Source organism: Doryrhamphus excisus, linkage group LG2 (genome assembly GCF_037039965.1).
Source record: "Doryrhamphus excisus strain RoL-2023G ecotype Guam linkage group LG2, RoL_Dexc_Guam_v1.1, whole genome shotgun sequence".
Lineage (NCBI taxonomy): Eukaryota > Metazoa > Chordata > Actinopteri > Syngnathiformes > Syngnathidae > Doryrhamphus > Doryrhamphus excisus.
Window position 1 is genome coordinate 11,799,399 of NC_136358.1, and position 24,909 is coordinate 11,824,307.

Sequence of the window (24,909 nt, forward strand, 5' to 3'; positions counted from 1 at the left end):
AACACTACATTCACAATTAGAACGCGTCTTTGTCCTGATAAAATGAGTTGAGATCACATCTGCAACACCACCAATTTCCAAGTTTAGTTCATTAACTCGTTCAATACCAGACATTGTCCAATGGCGACCCCATCAGTAGTGGACCATTTTGACTGATCTTCCAAGTCACACAATATTGTGTTCTATAGCTGTATAAACATGGAACCGACCAGAAGAAAGTTTGTTTCTACGTTTTTGCGTTCCTTAGTAATCAGCAGTAGAACATACGTATGTAATTTTCAGGAAAATATCAGTTCCCGACTAAAGAAAAGAGAAAAGCAGCTTTTTGTGAAAAGACACATTTCACTTTGACACACATATACGTAGCGTATTTTCATGGCGATAAGTCGCACTTTTTTCGTAGGTTGGCTGTTCTTGCGACTTATACTCCAGAGCGACTTATAAATGAAACAATTGTGTATGTTACGTAAACACTGGACACCTTTTCTGTGCATGTTTATTTTTTGTGTAGCTGAATAACCATTGTGTTAGCATATCTTACACCTATTCAGCCTGTTCTCTATTCTTTTATTGTTAGAACTTGCCTTCCAAGAGGATGTAATGTCTGTTTTGGTCAAGTAGTTTGTAAAATAAATTACCCGCAAAAAATGCGACTTATACTCCAGTGCGACTTATGTATGTTATTTTTCTACCTAATTATGCATTTTTGGCCTTGTGCGACTTATACTCCAGAGCGACTTGGTCCAGAAAATACAGTATCTTTTGCTTTTGTGACAACTCAAATATCTAAACAAGTCTACCAACATAAACACAAAAATGGCTTGTTTTACATCAAAATCATTTATTTACAAATATAACTCCATGAACTATTTACAATGTTCACATGTGCCACTAACTATGTGTGTACACTAGGGGTGTGAATCTCACGATTCGATACACATCTCGATGCACTGCCAGCGATACGATACTTGAACGATATATGGAATTTTCTGGCAAAACGATGCGATACGCTTCATCCTCTTCACGATGCAATACGATGCGATAATCATTTAGTTCACATCAATGCAATCTGATATGATATGGTGCAATTTCTTGAGATATGATGCAATTCAACATGATGCAAATAAGCAAAGGGAAAAAAATTGAATTCATTTGGCTTTGTTCCTTATAGGCATTTTACAACTAAAGTGCCGTTTGTCTTTTTTACTATGCACCACTTCTTGATCATTCTTTTTGCCGTCTTAAAACAGCAACCACATCGGCTATGCAATTACAATAGCAGTGGTTCAGTGGTTGTTGACACCGGGCGTCAAGCGTGTGGAGAAATCCCTGACTGCTGATTTTGTTGAGACAGTCCCCAGGGCCAAACTTCTACAGCGGACACACTCGCTTGTGTTCAACGCAGCAAACAAACAATAGCAAACACAGCCTGTTGCCACGGTGATATGTCACGCTTGTCGTCTGCGGCAACATTGTTGGTCCGGCCTCGCTATCAGGCCATCGGCTATCGTGTTCGGGCAAGACCGGTGCTCGCTGGTGCCCTCTTATACTGCGGCATAACAATGTATGGGATCAACCCACATTTAGGCAGTGGAAGCCTGATCTGTGGACGCACTCGGCCTCCACTCAGGAAGCAGGAGAAGTGCCTTTGTGTGCTGAGGCTGCTAAAATTGCTTTTGTCATATGGATGTGACTACGCTAGCTGGCGTTGTGAACCTGCCTTGTGTACTGAGTGTGTGTGTGTGTGAATGTGTGTGTGTGCAAATTGGGCATTCTTTGCCTGGTCTGAAACTTTTGGTGGTTGGCTGTTTTTTTTTTTGGTCTGGTGTTTGAGGCTGACCCTGCCCTTTCACTTCCTGGAAGTGGTCTCGCCAGGCCGTGCCTCCATAAAGGCCTCCGTTGCTTGCTTCCTCTAAAGACGTTTTTTTTCACACAGGCGCTGCACAGAGGACAACAAAAGCTCTTGTGATGCATTCTTTTCTGACGTCAAATGCTCTGCCTCCGGGCAGTGACGCGCAGTGCAGGATGTCCGACAAAAACGCAGGGACTCACTCATAAGTTGAAAGATTGCATTAAAGTGTGTGTTAATGTGTCACTCTTCTGGAGCAAGAATGGGTTAGGGCTGTATGAAATCCAGGGGCGTCACTAGGTCTTGAGGACGCGGGGGGCTTGGCCCCATGGAGATGCACAGGATATGAATTAATGTAGTAGACATAGGGAAATCCAAAAAATAACCCTAACCCTAACGAACAAGAACCGGGATATATATATTCTAAATAATATACGTATATATTATTATTCATTCATTCATTTTCTACCGCCTATCCTCACGAGGGTCGCGGGGGTGCTGGAGCCTATCCCAGCTGTCTTCAGGCGAGAGGCAGGGTACACCCTGGACTGGTCACCAGCCAATCACAGGGCACATATAGACAAACAACCATTCCCACCCACATTCATACCTATGGACAATTTGGAGTCAGCAATTAACCTAGCATGTTTTTTGAATGTGGGAGGAAACCAGAGTCCCGGAGAAAACCCACGCATGCACGGGGAGAACATGCAAACTCCACACAGAGCTGGCTGAGGGTGAAATTGAACCCGGGTCTCCTAGCTGTGAGGTCTGCGCGCTAACCACTCGAATGCCGTGCAGCCCTATTATATTATATAATAATCATTATTAGTCTATAATATATATATATATATATATATATATATATATATATATATATATATATAATTAGCCTATTATTACTATAATCTTTATTATTTTTCTGTTCATTACTACTACGACTACTAGCAGTAGTCGTAGCAGTAGTAGTAGTATTAGCATGCTGCTCAACTCAGTAACCCGCAGTGTGCTTCCATAATGTGAGAGAAACACAACTGATGCTGTGCCCCCAAAGGTTGAGAGCGCAGGGCACACTTCGCACCACAATCAGGACCAATGATCATAGCATATGCAGTGTTCCTTTATAGCTGGAATCTAGCTCTTGGCCGCAAATCAACAGAGGTGTAAGACTTGAGCCGAGATCGCCTGTACGCCTGTTTTTTCATTATATTTATTTAGATTTTTTCTTTTTTGTAAAATGGGAAATGCTTGGTTCATGGTTCAATCTGCTGTTAATTAACTGTGGACTGGAGCTAACTAATTGCTACTGCAGGGAAAACATGGACTGGATTGTCAGTGATGTGGGCGCACTTTACATGGCCAAGTGGAATGGACTGGGTAATGGCGCAGTGAAGGGGCTCTTACACCATGAAATAAAGGGAAATGGACACATTTATGTTTAACTCCTATTCTTGCCCTATTATATAACATTTGTCAGAGATTTAATGAAAAAATCTAATTATTTAGGGCTGAAGACCTCCTAAAATAGGCCTAGTGATGCCACTGATGAAATTCATTAGATTTTTTTTCTAAATTCACTTTTTTTTGCAAACCATTTTCTGTATTAGCACAGCGCTCTTATTCTGAAGAAGTGTGTTTTGTGTTTCTCGGAACTTGCACGACATCAGCAAGCATCCCACAACACTTACTTACATTGACAAGCTGGTCGATAATTGTATGACAAATTATCGTTGATCATTGGCCGAGTTGCAAGATCAGCCACATTGTTGTTCATGTTTCACAGAAACATCATAATTACATAATTACATAACATTTATGCCATACGACCGTTTAGAATAGTGGCATTTCTTTTGCAATGTAGCGAGCGACACTCTCTGTGAGCGCGCACCATTTTGCACGGTTTTACTGATCAAACGTCTCGGGAAGCGTTGGCTGTCAGGACAACGCACTCAAGTCCTAGTCCTACTTTTGCCAAATGATTTGTGACAGTGTGTAAATTTGTGGCGCCCCCTTTGGGTCATGGTCAAGATGCTTTGGAAGATATGTTAGCATACATTTAATCCATGTTATACCATTGTTAGACCAATGGGACAAGACGTATGGACATTAGTTGTTAAGCCCTGCCCTTGTCTATGTTAGAAATTTCAAGACCAATTGGGGTTTAATTTCAAGTAGCGGTTAGTCTAGTTAGCTTTTTTCTTTTGGTTAATGTCGAAAACCAATGTCACAATTGTGCCTCGGTTTGTGTGCATTGGCCGCATACGATATAGCATACGTCTTGTCGTGTTATTGATCCACTGTATTGTTCATACTACTGTATTTTCCAGACAATAAGTCACACTTTTTTTATAGGTTGGCTGTCCTGCGACTTATACTCCAGAGCGACTTATAGTCCAGAAAATACGATAATTGACTTCACATCACCATTAGCCATTAAAATAAATTACCTTACTTATTCTCTAGAGCGATTTATAAATGAAAAAACTGTTTATGTTACATAAACTGTTATATAAAACTGTTTATGTTACATAAACTGTAACATAAATCTATTTTTTTATGTGTTATTTTGTGTAGTTGCACCATTCTGTTAGTATATCTTACACTTATTCAGCCCGTTCTCTATTATTTTATTGTTAGAACTTGCCTTCCAAGAGGTCGTAATGTTTTGGTCAAGTAGTTTATGAAATAAATTACAGTAAAGTCTCGTTATATCGATATTCTCGGGAGTCGGAAAAAATATAACCGGACTATCCATATATCCGATCCTGCGCCGAACTGCATTAAAAGTGGGCAATAATGCACTCAACATTGTTCTATAGTATAGAACGGCTGCTTCCAGTCAACTTTATTTTTCACACTTCCACCACCAGAGCACAGCACACACACCGATTCCCGCACTTCCTGGTTCACAGGTCATGCTCAACCCGCCCCACATAGCTGGCCAAACACATGCCTGTATAGAATCTATACACACGAGAGAAACCACGAACGCCAGCATGTACATATGAAAAACAGTGATTATTGCAAGCGATAAAAAGATATCTGAATACAACACAATTAAATACATGTATTTGTACGCTTGTGTCTTCGTTGGAATAGGTGTGTATGCTGTGTCAGTTGGTTCTTCTGTTGCAGGCATGTGTTTGGCCAGCTATGTGGGGCGGGTTGAGCATGACCTGTGAACCAGGAAGTGCGGGAATCGGTGTGTGTGCTGTGCTCTGGTGGTGGAAGTGTGAAAAATAAAGTTGACTGGAAGCAGCCGTTCGCCGTGTTCTTTTTTGGTATTGAAATCCTTAAGCAAAGATTGATTTTAGCTGCTTTTGTATCGATATAAGCAGACCAAATTGGCTGGCGGGAGATGAAAAGGGCATCGTAGTAACCGGATTATCATAATAACCGGGTATAGTACTAACGGAACTAATTATATCATAAAAGACTAGAAATTTGCCAGGAAATGAAAATAGTATCGTAATAAGTAGTAATTCGTTATAACCGATATCGATATAACGAGACTTTACTGTACCTGCAAAAAATACGACTTATACTCCAGAGCGACTTATGTACGTATGTTTTTTTCTACCTAATTATGCATGTTTTGCCTTGTGCGACTCATACTCCGGGGCAATTATAGTCCAGAAAATATGGTTAACAAGTTGATACATTTGCGCCCTTGATGAATTAGCATGTGCAAATATTCCTCATGTGTTCACTCTGCTTGTGTCTGTGTGCATTGGTTCTACATTGGAATGAATGGAGAGTGAATCCTCCTGTTAGCCGCTTTGGCTACTAGCGAGTGGAGTGCTAGCAGTTAGCAAGCAAACACTAATATAAATGAAGACACAAAAGCCATGGATTCTAATCCAAATATCCAGTTGTGTGGAGGTGCAGCAGAGCCTTGGTCCTGACAGTCAACGCTTCCTGAGGTTTTTGATGGGCAAGTCCACCCAATCCATCCATCCATCCATTTTCCTCCACTTATCCGGGTCCGGGTCGCGGGGGCAGCAGTCTCAGCAGGGAAGCCCAGACTTCCCGGTCCCCGGCCACCCCCCCAGCTCCACCGGGAGGACACCAAGGCGTTTCCAGGCCAGCGGGCCTTTTCTCGGCTGGGCATGCCCGGAACCCCTCTCCAGGGAGGTGTCCGGGAGGCATCCGGACTCGATGCCCGAGCCACCTCAACTGACTCCTCTCGATGTGAAGGAGGAGCGGCTCTACTCTGAGCCCCTCTCAGCCGCCTGTATCCGCGATCTCATTCTTTCAGTCATGACCCAAAGCTCATGGCCATAGGTGAGGGTGGGAACCTAGATCGACCGGTAAATTGAGAGCTTTGCCTTCTGGCTCAGCTCCGGACGGACGGTTTGCCAGAACCTCTTTGAGGCCGACCGAAAGTTGTGCTCCATGGCCTCACCAAATTCCTCCCACACCTGAGTTTTTGCCTCGACAGCCGCAGAAGCCGTGTGCCGTTTGGCCTGACGGTACCTGTCAGCTGCTTCCGGAGTCCCACAAGCCATCAATGCTCGATAGGACTCCTTCAGCTTGACAGTGGCCCTGACCTCTGGTGTCCACCATCGGGTTCAGGGCCTGCCGCCACGACCGCCTTGCTGCCTCAGCAATGGAGGCACGGAATATGGCCCATTCGGACTCAATATACCAGTCCTCCCCCGGGATGCAGGTGAAGCTCTACTGGAGGTGAGAGTTGAAGACTCGACGAACGGGAGACTCTGCCAGACGTTCCCAGCACACCCTCACTACTCGTTTGGGTCTTCCAGGCCTGTCCAGCATCCTCCCCTGCCATCTAATCCAACTCCTCACCAGGTGGTGATCAGTTAACAGCTCAGCCCCTCTCTTCACCTGTGTATGCAGAACATGCGGGCGCAGGTCTGATGATACGACTACAAAGTCAATCATAGACCTGCGGCCTAGGGTGTCCTGGTGCCAAGTGCACTTATGGACATCCCTATGTTCCAACATGGTGTTAGTTATGGACAAACTGTGGTTCGCACAGAAGTCCAATAACATCACACGGGTTCACATCAGGGAGGCCGTTCCTCCCAATCACGCCCCTCCATGTCACACTGTCACTGCCCACATGGCCATTGAAGTCTCCCAGTAGAATGACGAGTCACCAGTCTCCAGCACCCCCCTGATGGACTCCAAGAAGGCCGGGTACTCCGAACTGCCGTTTGGCGCGTACGCACAAATGACAGTCAGGACCTTTTCCCCAGCCCAAAGGCGTAGGGAAATGACCCTCTCGTTCACCAGGGCTGACTCCAACACAGAGGCACCAAACTGGGGGCTATTAATAAGCCCACACCAGCTTGCCGCCTCTCCCCTGCAGCAACTCCAGAGTAGAACAAGGTCCAGCCCCTCTGGAGGAGTTTGGTTCCAGAACCCAAACTATTGGTTGAGGTGAGTCTGACTATGTCTAGTCGGAATATCTCAACCGCTCGCACAAGTTCAGGTTCTTTCGCCACCAGAGAAGTGACATTCCATGTCCCAAGAACCAGATTTGGCCGCCGAAGACCATGTCGCCCAGGCACCCGCCCTTGACCGCCACCTAACACACAATACACCAGACCCTTATGCTTGCTCCCATAGGTGGTTGGTCTACGAGGGGGAGATCCCATGTGGCTTCTTCGGGCTGGGCCCGGCCGGGAGTTTTTTTTAAATGGCTTCCAGAGCAAGAACGAGAGGAGACAACGTACCTCGCCCGGATGTGGGATACCGGGGCCTCACCCTGGAGCCAGGCCCGGGGGAGGGGCTCGCAGGCGAGCGCCTGGTGGTCGGGCCTTCACCCGTGGAGCCCGGCCGGGCCCAGCCTGAAGAAGCCACATGGGATCTCCCCCTCGTAGACCCACCACCTACGGGGGCAAGCATAAGGGTCCGGTGCAATGTGTGTTGGGTGGAGGTCAAGGGCGGGTGCGTAGGCGACCTTGTCTTTGGCGGCCAAATCTGGTTCTTGGGACATGGAATGTCACTTCGCTGGTGGGGAAGGAACCTGAACTTGTGCGAGAGGTTGAGACATGCCGACTAGACATAGTCGGACTCACCTCGACCCACAGTTTGGGTTCCGGAACCAAACTCCTCGAGAGGGGCTGGACCTTGTTCTACTCTGGAGTTGCTGCAGGGGAGAGGCGGCGAGCTGGTGTGGGCTTATTAATAGCCCCCCGGCTTGGTGCCTCTGTGTTGGAGTCAGCCCCGGTGAACAAGAGGGTCATTTCCCTACACCTTCGGGCTGGGGAAAGGGTCCTGACTGTCATTTGTGCGTACGCACCAAATGGCAGTTCGGAGTACCCGGCCTTCTTGGAGTCCATCAGAGGGGTGCTGGAGAGCACCCCAGCTGGTGACTCCGTCGTTCTACTGGGAGACTTCAACGCCCATGTGGGCAATGACAATGTGACCTGGAGGGGCGTGATTGGGAGGAACGGCCTCCCTGATCTGAACCCGTGCGGTGTGATGTTATTGAACTTCTGTGCGAACCACAGTTTGTCCATAACTAACACCATGTTCGAACATAGGGATGTCCATAGGTGCACTTGGCACCAGGACACCCTAGGCCGTAGGTCTATGATCGACTTTGTAGTCGTATCATCAGACCTGCGTCCGCATGTTCTGGACACACAGGTGAAGAGAGGGGCTGAGCTATCAACTGATCACCACCTGGTGATGAGTTGGATTAGATGGCGGGGGAGGATGCTGGACAGACCTGGTAGACCCAAACGAGCAGTGAGGGTGTGCTGGGAACGTCTGGCAGAGTCTTCCGTTCGTCGAGTCTTCAACTCTCACCTCCGGCAGAGCTTCACCTGCATCCCGGGAAAGGACCGGGATATTGAGTCCGAATGGGCCATATTCCGTGCCTCCATTGCTGAGGCAGCTGACTGGAGCTGCGGCCGCAAGGCGGTCGGTGCCAGTCGCAGCGGCAGGCCCCAAACCCGATGGTGGACACCAGAGGTCAGGGCTGCCGTCAAGCTGAAGAAGGAGTCCTATCAAGCCTTGATGGCTTGCGGGACTCCGGAAGCAGCTGACAGGTACCGTCAGGCCAAACGGTTTGCGGCTTCGGCGGCGGTCGAGGCAAAAACTCGGGTGTGGGAGGAATTTGGTGAGGCCATGGAGCACGACTTTCGGTCGGCCTCGAAGAGGTTCTGGCAAACCATCCGGCGCCTCAGAAAAGGGAAGCAGTGCCCAGTACACAGTACATGTGCTTTGTGGACCTGGAAAAGGCATTCGACCGTGTCCCTCGTGGCGTCCTTTGGGGGGTGCTCCGGGAGTACGGGATTGGTGGCGCGTTACTACGTGCTATCCGGTCCTTGTACAAACGGGGCAGGAGTCTGGTTCGCATTGCCAGTAGTAAGTCGAGCCTGTTTCCGGTAAACGTTGGCCTCCGCCAAGGCTGCCCTTTGTCACTGATTCTGTTCACAATTTTCATGGACAGAATTTCTAGGCGCAGCCAAGGTGTTGAGGGAGTCCAGTTCGGGGGCCTTAGAATCTCATCTCTGCTATTTGCAGATGATGTGGTTCTTATGGCTTTTTCGGGCTGCGACCTTCAGCGTTTACTGGGACGGTTTGCATCTGAGTGTGAAGCTTCTGGGATGAGACTCAGTACCTCCAAATCAGAGGCCATGGTTCTCAGTCGGAAAAGGGTGGAGTGCTCCCTCCGGGTTGGGAGTGAGGTCCTGCCCCAGGTGGAGGAGTTTAAGTATCTCGGGGTCTTGTTCACGAGTGAGGGAAAGTGGGAGCGTGAGGTCGACAGATCGGTGCAGCCTCGGCAGTAATGCGGTCGCTGTACCGGACCGTCGTGGTGAAAAGTGAGCTGAGCCGGAGGGCAAAGCTCTCAATTTACCGGTGATCTATGTTCCCACCCTCACCTTTGGTCATGTGCTTTGGGTCATGACCGAAAGAATGAGATCGCGGATACAGGCGGCTGAAATGTGTTTCCTCCGTAGGGTAGCTGGACTCACCCTAAGAGATAGGGTGAGGAGCTCAGCCATCCGTGAGGGGCTCAGAGTAGAGCCACTTCTCCTTCACATTGAGAGGAGTCAGTTGAGGTGGCTCGGGCATCTAGTCCGGATGCCTCCCGGACGCCTCCCTGGTGAGGTGTTCCGGGCATGCCCAGCCCGGAAAAGGCCCCGGGGCAGACCTAGGACACGCTGGAGGGACTATGTCTTACAGCTGGCCTGGGAACGCCTTGGTGTCCTCCCGGTGGAGCTGGAGGAGGTGGCCGGGGACCGGGAAGTCTGGGCTTCCCTTCTAAGACTGCTGCCCCCGCGACCCGGACCCGGATAAGCGGAGGAAAATGGATGGATTCCAGAGTGTGAATTGTCACCCGTTGGTGTGTGACGGTTGAAGAGGAGAAGAGTCAGTTTCCATAAACAGGCATTGGTCACATGACTGTAACTGCACTTTACGATGTGGGCCTAAAAGTAGTGTTTCTCTTGCCTCCCATGCAGTCCTTCTGGCCCAGCCTATCGAGAACGAATGCATGGAGGGACTGACACTGAAGATTACCGACTTCGGCCTGGCCAGGGAGTGGCACAAAACCACCAAGATGAGCACGGCCGGCACCTACGCCTGGATGGCCCCCGAGGTCATCAAGTCCTCCACTTTCTCCAAGGGCAGCGACGTCTGGAGGTGAGGTTTTCTTTTGTATGGGTGAACTTTTTTTCCCACACCACCACCTGCTGATTTGTCATTTGGCCTGAAAAGGGAGGTGGCGTTCATGGCCGTCACTCACTATAGTGTACGCTCACATCCACGTCGTCTCAGAGAAGCTACGGACAATTGGCAGCCATGGCTGTGCAGGAAGAGGGCTGGATATAGTACGTTTGACCATGACAGCACATTTGATAGAGCAGAACCCGTTTATGTCCCTGCTTCTCAGAGTGGTTGTTGACTGAAACCGAAAGCAAAACCGGCTACTGCTTGTATATTTACTAGTGACTTTGGCCAGAGACGTGAGCGGGAGTCCCTCTACCGCTCTTGACTAATATGTACCATGAAATAAACTGGCATGTTATGCAAGACTCCATGACGGATGGCGGTTTTGCTGTGTCTCTGCAGGGAGCTGCACTGTGCTTTGTTGCAGGACATGCGGACGGTAACACTGCACCATTGTCTCTGTATTGACCCGGAGGGAGGCCTCACACCAGCCCTTTATCTGCAAATGTGTGTGTGTGTGCTTCGTGGGAGCAGTGGAAGCGACTTCTACTATTTTTTGGGGGGGGGGCACATGGACTGTATTTAACTAGCTAAAGTGGCTTGAACGTCAGCTTTCTGACTGTGCGTGTCCTTGCAGCTAGCTATGGTGAATGAGTGAGTGTCGGGCAAGCGTCGTCATTGTTCCACCATTCCTTCTCATCTGGGGCCAGGTTGCCTCCTCTGAGACCATCACAAGGGGGCGAGCCGTGGTGTTTGCATCTCTGCATACTGCCACAAGTTGGAATTAAGTCCTGCACAGTGTTGGGACCAGAGTGTTGTTTGTGTTTCTCATTCGCACGTCATGTAGGTTTACTGTAAGTTTAAGGTGTGTAGCCACACGCCCGTTTCGGGGGCCACCACGCACATGAGTAAAATTTGAGCAAGATTGGTTGGAAAAACATGGCCTCCATCAAGCAAAGTGACAGGCGGTGCATTTGATACCTTCAGAGGCCAGAATGTGTCTTTTCACACTGTAAGGGCCAGTTAATGATACTGTATATATTACCACTTACCCTGACTGGGATTCAAACCTTAGGCCCCTGTGCTAAGTGCTGGCATCGTTAACCACGCTGCCAATCAGATGCTTAAAAAAATTTCTTTCCTAATTGGCTGAAAACACTAATGTTAACATGCTAGCCGGTTGTGCAAAGAAGAATAAAAATAGGAGTACCATTTCTATTCGTCATACTGTACCTGGAAGTCTTCATTGTGGGCCAAACGTCCCCAAGTTACCCAACGTGAGCTGCACAAATGTTGCATACAGCCAGGTGGAGAAAATTCGGACACCACCATGGCGAATTGCTCACTGTCATGTTTTACAGTTACGGTGTTCTGCTGTGGGAGCTGCTGACAGGTGAGGCGCCCTACAGAGGCATCGACGGGCTTGCCGTGGCCTACGGCGTCGCCGTCAACAAACTCACCCTGCCCATTCCCTCCACGTGCCCTGAACCCTTCGCTCAGCTCATGTCAGGTGGGTCGCCAGAGGTGCTACTTGGTTGTACAGTAAAGGCCTTCTGAAGAAACCTCAATATTAGCACCTCTTTCTTTTTTACCGTTTTTCACTTCTCAAAGAGTTATATTTTGTACGTATATTGTCGTTTTGCAATATTGGGACTTTATTCCCATAAGATTAGATTTTTATTCCCATAATATGATGACTTTATTCCCATAATATTAAAACATTATTCCCATAAGCCTACAGCCGGCCTCTTCCTGATAGTGGCACCAAAACACAGCATATACAGTATAACATGTGGAACACGTACACCGGGCATCCGCAAAGTGCAGCCTGCGGGCCATTTATGGACTGCATTTTTCATGGGCCCTCAAATGGCACATTGTTTGCAAAAATACATGTCTTTTTGTGGTAGACTTATGCAAAAGTAAAACACAAACTGATCTATTTTATCGACATATTTACAGTAGATTCCTTGACCGTGGAATAATGTTAAGACGTAGCATAATAGCACAGTGTTTGTGTAAGTGCCTAGCTCTGAAAATGCTAAAAATTGTATAATTGTTACTATTCTAACATGCTAACATTAGAATGCTAACACCTTGCATGGTAGCGCAAGTGTCTGCTTAAGTTCATGTCCATGAAAATCATGAAAAAAATCTTATGCTCATGTTAGCATGCTCGCAATGCTAATAATAGCATGGTAACATCTAGCATGATGGTGCCTACCTGTGAAAATGGATCAAAGTGCTATTATGCTCATGTTAACATGCTAACACGCAGCATAATAGTGTCTACCTGTGAAAACTGATAAAAATGCTATTATGCTCATTTTAGCATGCTAACGCCCAGCATGATAGTGTTATGTATTCATATAATTGCCTACACCCAGGTGTTCATATAATTGCCTATATTGTCTATATGGCTATGATAACATTAGCATGCTAGTAATGCTAACATCCATCCATTAACATGCCAACACCCAGCATGCTAATATTAGCATGATAACACCTAGCATAGTAGCGTAATACAGTATCGGGATGGCTAAGTGTCTCGAACAAGTCCTCTGACCATTTTTTTGTGGAGTTTTGTGCACAAATGCCAAAAATTGCAAGTGATAAAGAATCCTTTTTAAAATGTAATCAATTCTTTCATATCCCATATCCGATTTCCTATCCGAGTTGCCTGTGGGTGCAGTGAATCCAGGCCATAGATGTCCAGATAAGCAGATAACGTTTGTGATGGTGTTTAGTATGAATGAATGAAGTTTGAAGTCGAGAGTGTCGGTGTATGGTGTCAACAAACGTTCTCTCTTTGGACATGGTGGGATTGTTGAGCTGCATAAGCTAGGCCTGCATAAACACCTGTGCCAAAATAAAGCACAGCAAACCTCTAGCAAACCTTTAGCATCTCTTTTGGTTGTTTAATGCAGAGTGCTGGGACCAGGACCCCCATCACAGACCCAACTTTGGCTCCATCCTGGCCCAGCTGACGGCCTTGGAGCAGCAGGTGATGGAGGAGATGCCGCAGGACTCCTTCCACTCCCTGCAGGAGGACTGGAAGCTGGAGATTCAGGACATGTTTGATGAGCTACGTGCTAAGGAAAAGGTGGCTCGTCGTTGTTTTGAGTTGGCTTAGGCTCAGCATATTTTGGCCAAAAATGGTCAGTCGGGTCCAAAATAAAGGGTGGGTGCAGGAATTGTGGGTAAAACTATATTGGTGCTGAAGTTCAGCATAATTTCATAATTTCGTTTTTTACATTTGTAGCATGTGTGAGAACAAATGAAATGTTATGAGAAATTAGCAAATTTGGATTAAATCCTATCGAAGAAACAATCAGAGTTGATACATCCCACCATTTTGTCGTCTAGGAGCTGCGCTGCCGCGAGGAGGAACTGAAGCGGGCGGCACTGGAGCAGAAGTCCCACGAGGAGTTCCTGCGCCAGCGTGAGCAGCAGCTGGCCCAGTGGGAACAGGACGTGTTCGAGCGCGAGCTCAGCCTCCTCATCCTGCACCTCAACCAGAACCAGGAGAAACCCAACGTCAAGAAGCGCAAGGGCACCTTCAAGAAGCACAAGCTCAAATGCAAGAATGGCGAGAAGATCAGCATGCCCCAAGGTGTGTGTTCTGTTGACACAAAACTTTTTATTATGAAGGGAGGAAAAAAGTCCATGGCTGTGTTTGAAACCTCATACTAACTACTACATACATCCATGCCCATACTATCCACACTCCATACTGCATACCCCACTACAGCATACTACATGATTTATTTGTCCAAATACCAACCGTTTACAATTTTGTTCGGACGAATTTGGCAAACTTTAAGCTAACTAGTGAGCAATGCACTTCCGGTTATTTTCATAAAATAAAACTCCCCCTTAGGGCCACCCTTAGCAGCAACAACTGCAATCAAGCGTTTGTGATAATTTGCAATGATTCTTTTCCAGCGCTGTGGAGGAATTGTTGTCATTCAGCCACATTGAAGGCTTTTCCAGCATGAAGTCTTTTGAAGGTCATGCCACAGCATCTCAATAGGATTCAGCTCAGGACTTGGACTAGGCCGCTCCAAAGTCTTCATTTGGTTTTCTTCAGCCATTCAGAGGTGGACTTGCTGGTGTGTTTTGGATCATTGTCCTGCTGCACAACCCAAGTTGCTTTCAGCTTGAGGTCACCAACAGATGGCCGGACATTCTCCTTGAGCAGAATTCAAAAACAGCCCCAGACCATCACACTACCACCACCATATTTTACTCTTGCTATCATGTTCTTTTAATGACTTGTATGCCAGATGTAATGGGACACACACCTTCCAAAATGTTCAACTTTTGTCTGGTCAGACCACAGAGTATTTTCCCAAAGGTCTTGGGGATCATCAAGATGTCTGGCAAAATGGAGACCAGTCTTAATGTTCTTTTTGTTCAGCTGTGGTTTTGGTCTTGGAACTCTGCCATGCAGGCCCAGTGTCTTTCTTATGGTGAAGTCAAATCCACTTTTTTGGATGTTGTTTAGCGGGGTCTTTTGTGACCTCTTGGATGAGTCGTGGCTGCGCTCTTGGGGTCATTTTGGTTGACCGGCAACTCCTGGGAAGGTCGACCACTGTTCCATGTATTGGCCATTTGTGTATACCGACTCTCACTGTGGTTGGCTGGAGTCCCAAAGCTTTAGAAATGACTTTACAATCTTTTCCACACTGATAGATCTCAATTAATCTTTCAGATCTCCGGAGCAGTCACTTTTTCACCCAGGGCTATGTTACTTGTAATGTGTTATTTGTTTTTTTTTCTAGCTTTTAGGTATTTTATGTATTTTTAGGTATTTTATGTATTTTTGTGTGTTATGCATTTAAATGTTGAACTGTGCATCTTTTCGGCATTGTGTTTGAAAGTCATGTATGTTTTTACGTATAAAATATAAATATATTATAAAATATTTCAGTTTTTGTGTGTTTTCAGTATTTATGATTGACGTTTTTGTTTGTTTTGCAGATTTCATCCACAAAATCACAGTGCAGGCATCACCAGGCCTGGAGAAGAGGCGAAACTCACCCGACTTGGGCTCAGGCTCGTCGTCCTCCTTTGGCCCACGTTTCCGTGCAATCCAACGTGAGTGCAGTGCTCACATCCTCACACTCAGTGGTTTGCTTTAGGGCACATATGATAGTTATCATCAAACGCTCCATCTCAGTACTAGTACATCTCAACTGAACATGAGTTGCCATGAGGACATTTACACGCTGATGCTCATGTTTCCCCACAGTTAGTCCCTGTGACAGCAACAGGACGTTCGGTCTGAGCTCCGTGTGGCCCCTTGAGGCGCCCTCTCACAAGCAGGCCAACGGAGATCTGAGGCTGAGTCCCCACTGGAGGCCCCAGAGCCCCAAAAGCCCCAAGAGCCCCAAAGTCCTGCGCCTGAGCCCTCAGGAGAGCAGGTATACATGTCACACGCGTGATCCTCTGTTAATGAATGCATGGTTTCCATGTCCTCTGCTCTCTGTTACAAGTCTGTCCATGAGAGCCAAGCTGCTGGTGTCTGACAGCAATGAGAATGGAGAATCCAAGGACGACTTTGAGGAATACAGACCCCCTTCCCCGGCTCACAATGGTGCCTAACTGGCGGTGGTTAACTCAGTGTGAATTCTTAGAATATAAGTGATAGATTTTTATGTATTCACAGGCTCCTCAGGGAAGGACAGCCTGCGTCTTCCTCTTCCACAAGGAGACTCAGGCAGTGAGGAGGTGTGTGCCTCTCCAGCCAGCTCTCCCGATTGGGGTCCTCCTTGCCTGATTAAGAGCACCCACCGGGCCCTGCTCAGCAGCGGCTCTCTCTTAGCCTCCATTGGCTTGGGTCGCTGCTTGGATGTCTCTCCGAAAGTCCCCCCTCGGACTAATCCACCCTCCCTGGAGGAGTGCGAGCCCTCCGATGTGGAGAGCTCGCCTACAAAGCCCCTCATTCCGGAACCCCCCGTCGTGGATGACCTTATCACCTTCTCCACCTCTGATCCACTTCCCAAACCACTTTTGGATTTAGCCCTGCGCTGTCAAGAACTGAGGCCGCTGCCCCCACCTAACCCCCGCGAGAGGGGTGACCACAGGACGCAGCACGCGCCCCCCGCACCCCAGGGTGTTGTCAGGGACGCGAGCCCCATGGAGCAGAACTGCAGCGTCCAGTCGAGCAATGGGGATGTGGGATGTGATGGCTTGGAGCACAGAGGCGACCGGAGGAGGAGGTCCTGTGAAGGTCTGCATGGCACTCAGCTTGGTGGGTCTGCTTTTTATACGTCAATATTCAAGAAACAACAAATTCAAGCTTACTTTGTTGAACTCCAGATTTTTAATCTCTAACTTTGTTATGTGTTCTTTCCAGTTCTGGATCTGCCCCTTTGTCAAGACATTCAGGACAAAAAACCCTCGATGCCCTATTCTCTGCACCCTAACCCCGCCCTCTGGAGTCCCAAAACCCGCCGCCTGGAGGTGAGCGTTATCCCCCGCCCTCGCCCCTCACCCATACGGCACCGCATCGACCCGTGGAGTTTCATCTCAGCTGGTGGCGGGGGTTCCACTGTCAGTCGTTCGGACAGCGTACCTCTAGGGTACCAGCCCTCCCCAACCAACCCCTTCACCAATTGCCACCCCTTCCCCTCGCCGGACTGCGACCCCTTCACCCTCCGTGCCGACCCTTCTGGCACCTTGGACAGAGCATCGCTCTTTGACCCATTCTCAACGCCGTTCCCCACCTCGCGCTCGGCACCGTGCTCTGCTAACGGTTCCCCCACGCTGCCATCGTTCCGCATTGCGCCGCTCAACCCGGCCGACTCGCCGCTCCTCGACCTGGGCTGGGTGGCATGCAGCAAGCCCCTGGATGGAACCAAAGAGAGAGCCCACCCTCGAAAGACTCTAGGGCTCAAACCTTTCAAGTCCCCAACACAGCTCAGAGACGACAGGTTCTAAGGTCCACAAGGAGCCTTTTATCGAAGGTCTCCAACATTTTAACATGGAATCCTTCATCCATCCCGCTGAGGCCTGCTGCTTTGGAACGCTAAATCTTTCCATGGTATAGTGGCATAGCCGGCTGTGAAGCAAGAACTCATTCCCTCTTTTTGTGTTTCTTTTGGACACCCATCAGTCTTCCCGTCTCTGCCAGCAAAAATACAGAGGTGGATCAGGCCACCCCTGACCTACCTCTGTGCTGACCGAAAGCAATCAGGACATTTTGGAGTGCCTTGTTTTGTCACGTGTACATTTGCATCCATGTGGTGCGCAGGGAAGACGCTTGGAATTTCTCTCTGAAGCACAAAACACGTCCAGCTTCAGCTTCCACCAGCTGTGTTGTGGGAGAAAGAAAAAGGAAATAACATTCCGGCACAATGCCCAGGATTGGACATTGAATGTGTCATAATACGCCCGACGAGGTGAAATCACACTTCCTATGCCAAAGAGAGCCTCTGTGACAAGTCTTATGTCTTAAACCACTCAACATACGTTAATCATTGATTAATAGGCACCTCTAGGGATGGGCACGAAAGCAGCATTTTAAAACTGCAGGACCTCACTCAATATCGCAATACGACCCATTTCCATGTAATGTAAGCCACGACCCCTTAAATGACACCACCCATCTATTTTCTATGCCGCTTACCCTCATTAGGGTTGCAGAGTATGCTGGAGCCTATCCCAAGTATCATTAGTTAAAAGAATTGCAAAGTTATATAGTTATATGTAGTATTCTGGTCACTAGGTGTCAGTAATGTTACTTTGAGGAGACATGACGTTATAGTACATTACCTTCACACTCCATGCAGTCAGCCATGCTGTGTCCAACATGATAGAGTGGGGAAAAGGTTATCCTCCAGTACCGTGTGGAAGTGGTACAATTTTGTCCTTCTTCAACGCCTCTTTTTGAAACACTTCCTTAAAGGGGAACTGCACTTTTTTTTTAATTTTGGTCATTATTTACTGTCCTTGTGTGAAACATGAACATGCATTTATTTCACTTTCACCAGAAAACAAGTTAATATGATCTAGCTAACAATGCACGTCACACCTTTAGACTACAGAGCCTTTTAATAAAACCCTCTATCAACGTTTTATCGTATATATATTCATGCTGTGATCATGTGTTATTCCACCAGAAATGTACTCCGCATTAGGTCCTACAATATCGCTGTAGCTATAATCAAAATACAGGCCAGTTATGGAAATTTAGTTTCTTAGAAAGATTTTTGTTAGGACTTGAGTGTCAAAGTGTCCCAATAAGTGCATTTTAGCTAGCTCATATTAACTTGTTTTCTGGTGTTATGATGTGCAGAAAAAGGAAATTAATATGTGTTCATGTCTCTCACAATGATTGTGAATAATAGGCAAAATTCCCAAAAGTGCACTTCCCCTTTAGCTTGGTGGCTTGCTATATGCTGTGAGAGGTTATGTTCTTGCAGTGATCAGGTAGTGTAAACAAAGAGTAATAGGCACATAAAGGTGACAACAGGGTTGTTGTTTCATACCTACAGGGCTCTAATACTGTTTAAAACTGCCATAAACAGGTTTTCTACACTACGAAAACATTCCGTATTAATATCGAATTCTACTTTGCTGAAATGTACTTACCGCAGTCAGGTTTGGAACCAATTAACCGCAATAAATGAGGGACGATTATTGGTCGGGGAAAAATTCTTTGAATAATTGGTTATTTTTGATGGTTAAAAATGAGTTTCCTCATTTATTCCAAGAGTTGTTTTAACCATTAGTTCGTTCCTCTGCTTGTAGCGGCTAACTCATACGCTTCACTTGCTTTCAGACACGATTAATAATCGATTCCTCAATTCCACTGGATTAATAATGATGGCCATTCCTAGTTCGAGGTGGGCAAGTGAAGTCGTCTGGATTTGCATGGCAGGAATAAATGCATTCCGTTCTGGAAGGAGGTGGTATTCTCATGAAAATATCGCTTTGTACACCAAAGAGAGCTTCTGTGACAATGAAAGTCTTCAATCTTTAATAGAAATTTTGTGCGTACACTTTCCGCCATTTTGTTTTTGGCAAATGTTGGTGCAAAAGCTTTAACGCGAAAGTAAATACTAAGTTGGCATTCTGCTAATTACATGCTCGCACTGTCAAATGACCAGCTACTTCCCAAACTTCTTCCCACTTATGCAATTCAGGCAGTTAGCGTTGCATTAATCTTAATCGTTAAGCACATTCTGGAATCAACCATGTGGAAAAAATGTATTTTCTCCAACTTGAATTTGAATAATAAGACTTTAACACGGTGTCAACAGCAGCGTTGCACTTGGTTGCTTTAGGATGTGATGAATGAAATCAACTGGACTAATGGATCTTCGTGCCCATCCCTAGTTGAAAGTGGTGTCTGGTTTAGAAAGGCCTGAGTCGTCTTACTAGTTGTTGGGAGATTCCATTTGCAATGATGACACGTCATGCCTCATCTTTTCCAGTAATGAGTACAGGTCGAGCAGCTGAAAGAGACCCTCTAAATCAACCAAAAACAACAACATGAATGGCGACATACTGCGTCACTGGAGGACATTGGTCTTTGTTGAGCTTTGTTCCAATGAAGAGCGAAAAACTGCTGGGATTTGCTACCATTATTGTCATTGTTTTTATTTCAATCCAGTTTCTGCTCGTTGTCTCAATATGCAGTGCATTTTTGGGGAATGGACGCAAAGATCTACCGCAAGATTTTGGGACAAGCCAACCCTGAAGGTTGTACTTGGGTTAGGGTTTCGAGCTAGGGCTACAAGTTAGGGTCGGAGTTTCAAATTAGGGTTACTGTGAAGTGCGTAGGAGGGGTGGTGTTTCAAACCTGGGTTTTTAAACTAATGTTGGGGCTTCAAAGAAGGGAGCCACCCCTCCAAAATTGTTGGCGCCCCTCAGTTCCTCTGTCATTGAAGCTGGCATGAAGGTTAAATCAGGTTTTGGGTCAAATAAATGGGGCAGACAGGCTAGTACATTTTGTTTTGGGTATCGGCAGTTGAAGATGAAACCAAGTTCTACCCCCCGTGTGTAGACAAGCTTTACCAACAATCCAGCTCTCAAGTCTGGGTGAAAAAAGTTATTTTTGGTGTATCAAGATGACTCTTTATGGCAGTTCGAATTGACTGCGACAGAGTCCACCCACAATGATTTCGTACTTTCAGTTCCTGGTTTATAAAGTCTCAAGGGTTCCCAGTGAAAATGAATGGGGAGGACAGGTGTTTTGTTTTGGGCACTGGGAGTCTGAAGGTATTGAAGATGAATCCAACCTATACACCCCCCTGACCTTTGGAAAATCTCATTGTTTTTGTTGTATCTAGACTAGCCTTCATTTTAGTGACTTTGAAATGTTTGGGACAGAGCCCGCCACAAAAGCTGTTGGACCTTCAGGTTCTTGAGGTACTTTGTGCCGAGAGTGTGGATTTAATGGCTTTAGAAGTTTTGGACGCTGAGGATGAAACCAATCCCTTTTCCTGCCTCAAATGCCGTCCCACCAGGGCAGTACAGTTCTGGCTCATGTTCAGTAGAGGCTAGTGGAAGACGGACAAAGCTCCTGTACGAGTGGCGAGATGATTAGCGATTGAAACGAAGACCTCTGTCGGAATGGTGGTTTCTGCTTTTGTAGCAAGTTAATGACACAGTGGTTTAGCGAAGGTGTTGACGTGCCTTAAAGGGCAAGTGCAGGCTTTTCCAGGGAGGAAATGGCAGTTTGGATCCAGATCATACCAGCCTGATTGGATGAGATGGGAATTGTAGGTCTTATCAAACTGATCCGAGAACCCCTCACATCACAAAGCCTAAATAGCATAAATGTCAGCAGCAGCAGCAGTTTATGTAAAACATGCAGATACAAATCCTCATTTTTTTTTGCATGTTTAAGATCACGTTCTGCTCAGATTGTCGCCATTCTACAGGGTGTCCTCAGAGGGTATCATTGACACATGTGAAATTGTTATATTTTATTGCATAGCAAATACCTAGGTTTTATGTATGCCAATATTACCAGACATATGTAAATTATATCCAAATGAAGAAAATATATCATTTATACTCCAGTCTCCATTCAAAAATTGGATATAATTGCACATTGGCCCATGTGTCCAGACTTTAGGGATACCGTGTATCCCTACACTAATTTGTCCACTTGGATCAACGACAGACATGCCGAAAAGTAGCAGGACTCTTTCAGGTGCTTGTTGACGAAGCCTCCACAGGTCAATGGTGCTCTCCCAGATTTCTTGTACTTGGTTCTTACTTTTACCTGCAAGCCAGTCAAAGGACATTTTTATATATAAATATACTGTAAATCACTAGAAATACCTTCATATCTGGATTGTACACACACAATTGACAGTGGAACCTTAGTTAGCATCACCCATCACTTCATTCCAGAGGGTCAAACTCTAACAGAGACAGATGCTAACCAAGTCAATGATGAATGAAAGGGATCAGTGAACATTTCAGGTGACTCTTACCTTCCCTGAAGGTAACTTCCCTGTGTTCAGCCAGGTCGACCACCACCACCACCTTCCTGTTTTGACATAAGTTGTTTCTTGAATTTGCTGGTGTTTCTCACCTCAATGCTGAAACCCAAACTGGAGCCAAAGAAAGTTGCAAGTGGCAGCCTTTTCATAAAGAAGGTGGGAAACACAAGTCATAGCAAAACAGGAAGGTGGCGTCCGGGTTGCATCTTTGGGAACAGTCACGTCTTCAGTAACGGTAACCAGAAGTGTTTGTTTATTTCTTTCATTCCTCATTCACGTCCATTTCCAATTGCTTTATGCTCGTAAAATGATAAAACGATAAAAAGGTGTTTTGCGAGTCAACTGCTGACGACACAGACATGCAATGTAACTTCCTGTTCTGGTTGCCATTTTGTTTGGTTAGCTAATAAGCTAATAAGGAAGGACGTTTCGTGATTCAGATGGAGTCACGCAGTTAGCAAACACAGAATGCTAACCATGGCGGATGCTAACCAGGGTTCCACTGTGTATACATATATTTCTATGGGGGGATCTTTATAAATGGCCGAGTTTGTCACACACTGGATTGAAATGGTTGATTGTAGATGGCCTCGGGAGTGAAGTAAAGGTTGAACAGGTGTTCCACTGGACTATTTAAACATGTTGTGATGGGTGCTTCTCCAAGCTAATCCCTCAATGAGTGTTTTTTTTATACGCTAGCCAAAATAAGAGAAAGCATTGTCGTCGTGTTTTTTTTTTTATTATTATTATTCTTGTAGGGTTTTATTTGCAGTTGACTTAAAAAGAAAAGAAACACTTTGAGAATTTCTCACTGGGCTGGGCCTAATCATCGTTTTACCACATGGAGAGGATTATTCCCCCACCGGATGTGAACATGTATGTGTCTTGTCTATTACCATGGCTGTGGAAAGACAAAAAAAAGGAACAAAGACCAAATAAAATGTAACTCTTTGCCTTTTATGTTATTGTTTACGACTGCTCAATACTAAGTAATACAAGTACATCCTCCTGCGTCACATCATGGTTCCACGGCTTTACAAGCATTTACTAAATATATAGTCGTATCATGCAGTTTGGTGGTTAAATACAGCCTAGTCTAGTCAAAATATATCCATAAATATTTACATTTTCTGGATATATTAACCATTTTCATGTATAAAAATTGCTAAATTAACTTAAATGTGTTTGCCCCCTTGATGATGTTTTTTGCTGTTTTCAATTGAAACTTATTATTAAGGAGGGACAAAATCCAAAGCTACAAGGCCCTGTGTGAACAATCGATTGCCCCCCTTGTTAAAACATAACTGAGATGAATTGAGATCTATCAGTGTGGAAAATATTATAAAGCCATTTCTAAAGCTTTGGGATTCCATCCAACCACAGTGAGAGCCATTATCCACAAATGGCCAAAACATGGACCAGTGGTGAACCTTCCCAGGAGTGGCCGGCCAACCAAAATGACCCCAAGAGCGTAGCCACGACTCATCCGAGAGGTCACAAAAGACACCACAACAACATCCAAAGAAGTGCAGGTCTCACTTGCCTCAGTTAAGGTCAGTGTTTATGACTCCACCATAAGAAAGATACTGGGCAAAAACGAGTTCCAAGACCAAAACCACTGCTGAACAAAAAGAACATTAAGGCTGATCTCCATTTTGCCAGAAAACATCTTGATGATCCCCAAGATCTGTGGGAAAATACTCTGTGGTCTGACCAGGCAAAAGTTGAATTTCCCATTACATCTGGCGTAAAAGTCATTAAAAGAACAATAGCAAAAGTAGAATATGGTGGTCCACCTCTGAATGGCTGAAGAAAAAACAAATGAGACATTGGAGCGGCCTAGTCCAAGTCCTGAGCTGAATCCTATTGAGATGCTGTGACATGACCTTCAAAAGGCTTCATGCTGGAAAAGCTTCCAATGTGGCTGAATGACAATTCCTCCACAGCGCTAGAAGAGACTCATTGCAAGTTATCGCAAATGCTTGATAGCAGTTGTTGCTGCTAAGGGTGGCCCAACCACTTTTTAGCTTTGGGTGGGGGGGTATCACTTTTTCACACAAGGATGTGGAGATATGGGCTTTTTCATTTCAAAATTGCATTTAGTGTTGAATTGTGTTGTCATGGACTCATATTTACATTTCTTTGATGGTCTGAAACATCGCAGTGCAAAAAAAAAACAGGAGTCAGAATCAGAAAATCAGAAATCCGGAAGGGGGCAACCACTTTTTCACACCCTAGGATGTGTAGCCCAGATCCTACATTGCTACAGTATTTTTTTAAATGCAAGATATTTGTTTAGATATTTGTGCTATATTTGTCTTGTCCACTTTCCCATGTAACCCAGAAGGAAAACAAAGTTATATAAATAATAATATAAATATTAATTAAATTTACCGTGCGTGCAATATCTCAGGGTGTAACGTCATCAGGTCACGTGACGGTCTCATCAGGTCACGTGACGGTCTCACCAAGTCACGTGATGGCGCGCCGCCAATCAGTGCCGTATATATAGTCCGGAAGGGATTACTCACAGGTAGCGTTGAGGGCGCATGGGAAGAGGCGCAGCAGGTAAGTTGTCTTTGTTGAAGTTTACGAATGTAAAAGCCTAAACATTATACATACGTGGTCAGAGTATAGGGGCCGTCCACCGGCACAATGCTGCATTGAAAGGAGCAGTGTTGATTACAACTGCGGAATTGGTGAGTATTTGGCATCTCGTTACTAATAGCGTTAGCATCATTTCATTAGTACCTTTTTGATATCTGCCTGTTCTCTCAATGTTCCATGGAAGTATTTAAAACGTATTGTGATCTAAGGCATTGTAAAGCCATCTTTTCTATAATAGTTGGTACCATTTTACGGATGCACTGAACGCACTTTAAGTTGATTTATTGAATTGTAAGGTTAAGACTACTTTTGATTATAATGAATAATACCATAGTG

At 45.9% G+C, this 24,909-nt stretch overlaps 1 protein-coding gene across 1 annotated transcript in view; it reads left to right on the top strand.

Annotated features, from left to right (window-relative positions):
• The window catches only part of LOC131125156 (mitogen-activated protein kinase kinase kinase 11), a 52,059-nt gene extending 29,133 nt beyond the window's left edge, over positions 1 to 22,926 (top strand). Inside the window, exons 2-10 of the mRNA XM_058066399.2 lie at positions 10,294 to 10,474; positions 11,863 to 12,011; positions 13,429 to 13,604; positions 13,868 to 14,114; positions 15,485 to 15,601; positions 15,756 to 15,927; positions 16,000 to 16,100; positions 16,173 to 16,757; positions 16,863 to 22,926. Coding sequence (XP_057922382.2) covers positions 10,294 to 10,474; positions 11,863 to 12,011; positions 13,429 to 13,604; positions 13,868 to 14,114; positions 15,485 to 15,601; positions 15,756 to 15,927; positions 16,000 to 16,100; positions 16,173 to 16,757; positions 16,863 to 17,446 — 2,312 coding nt within the window. The 3' untranslated portion in view covers positions 17,447 to 22,926. The remainder of the gene's footprint in view (positions 1 to 10,293; positions 10,475 to 11,862; positions 12,012 to 13,428; positions 13,605 to 13,867; positions 14,115 to 15,484; positions 15,602 to 15,755; positions 15,928 to 15,999; positions 16,101 to 16,172; positions 16,758 to 16,862) is intronic.
• Positions 22,927 to 24,909: the final 1,983 nt, after the last annotated feature.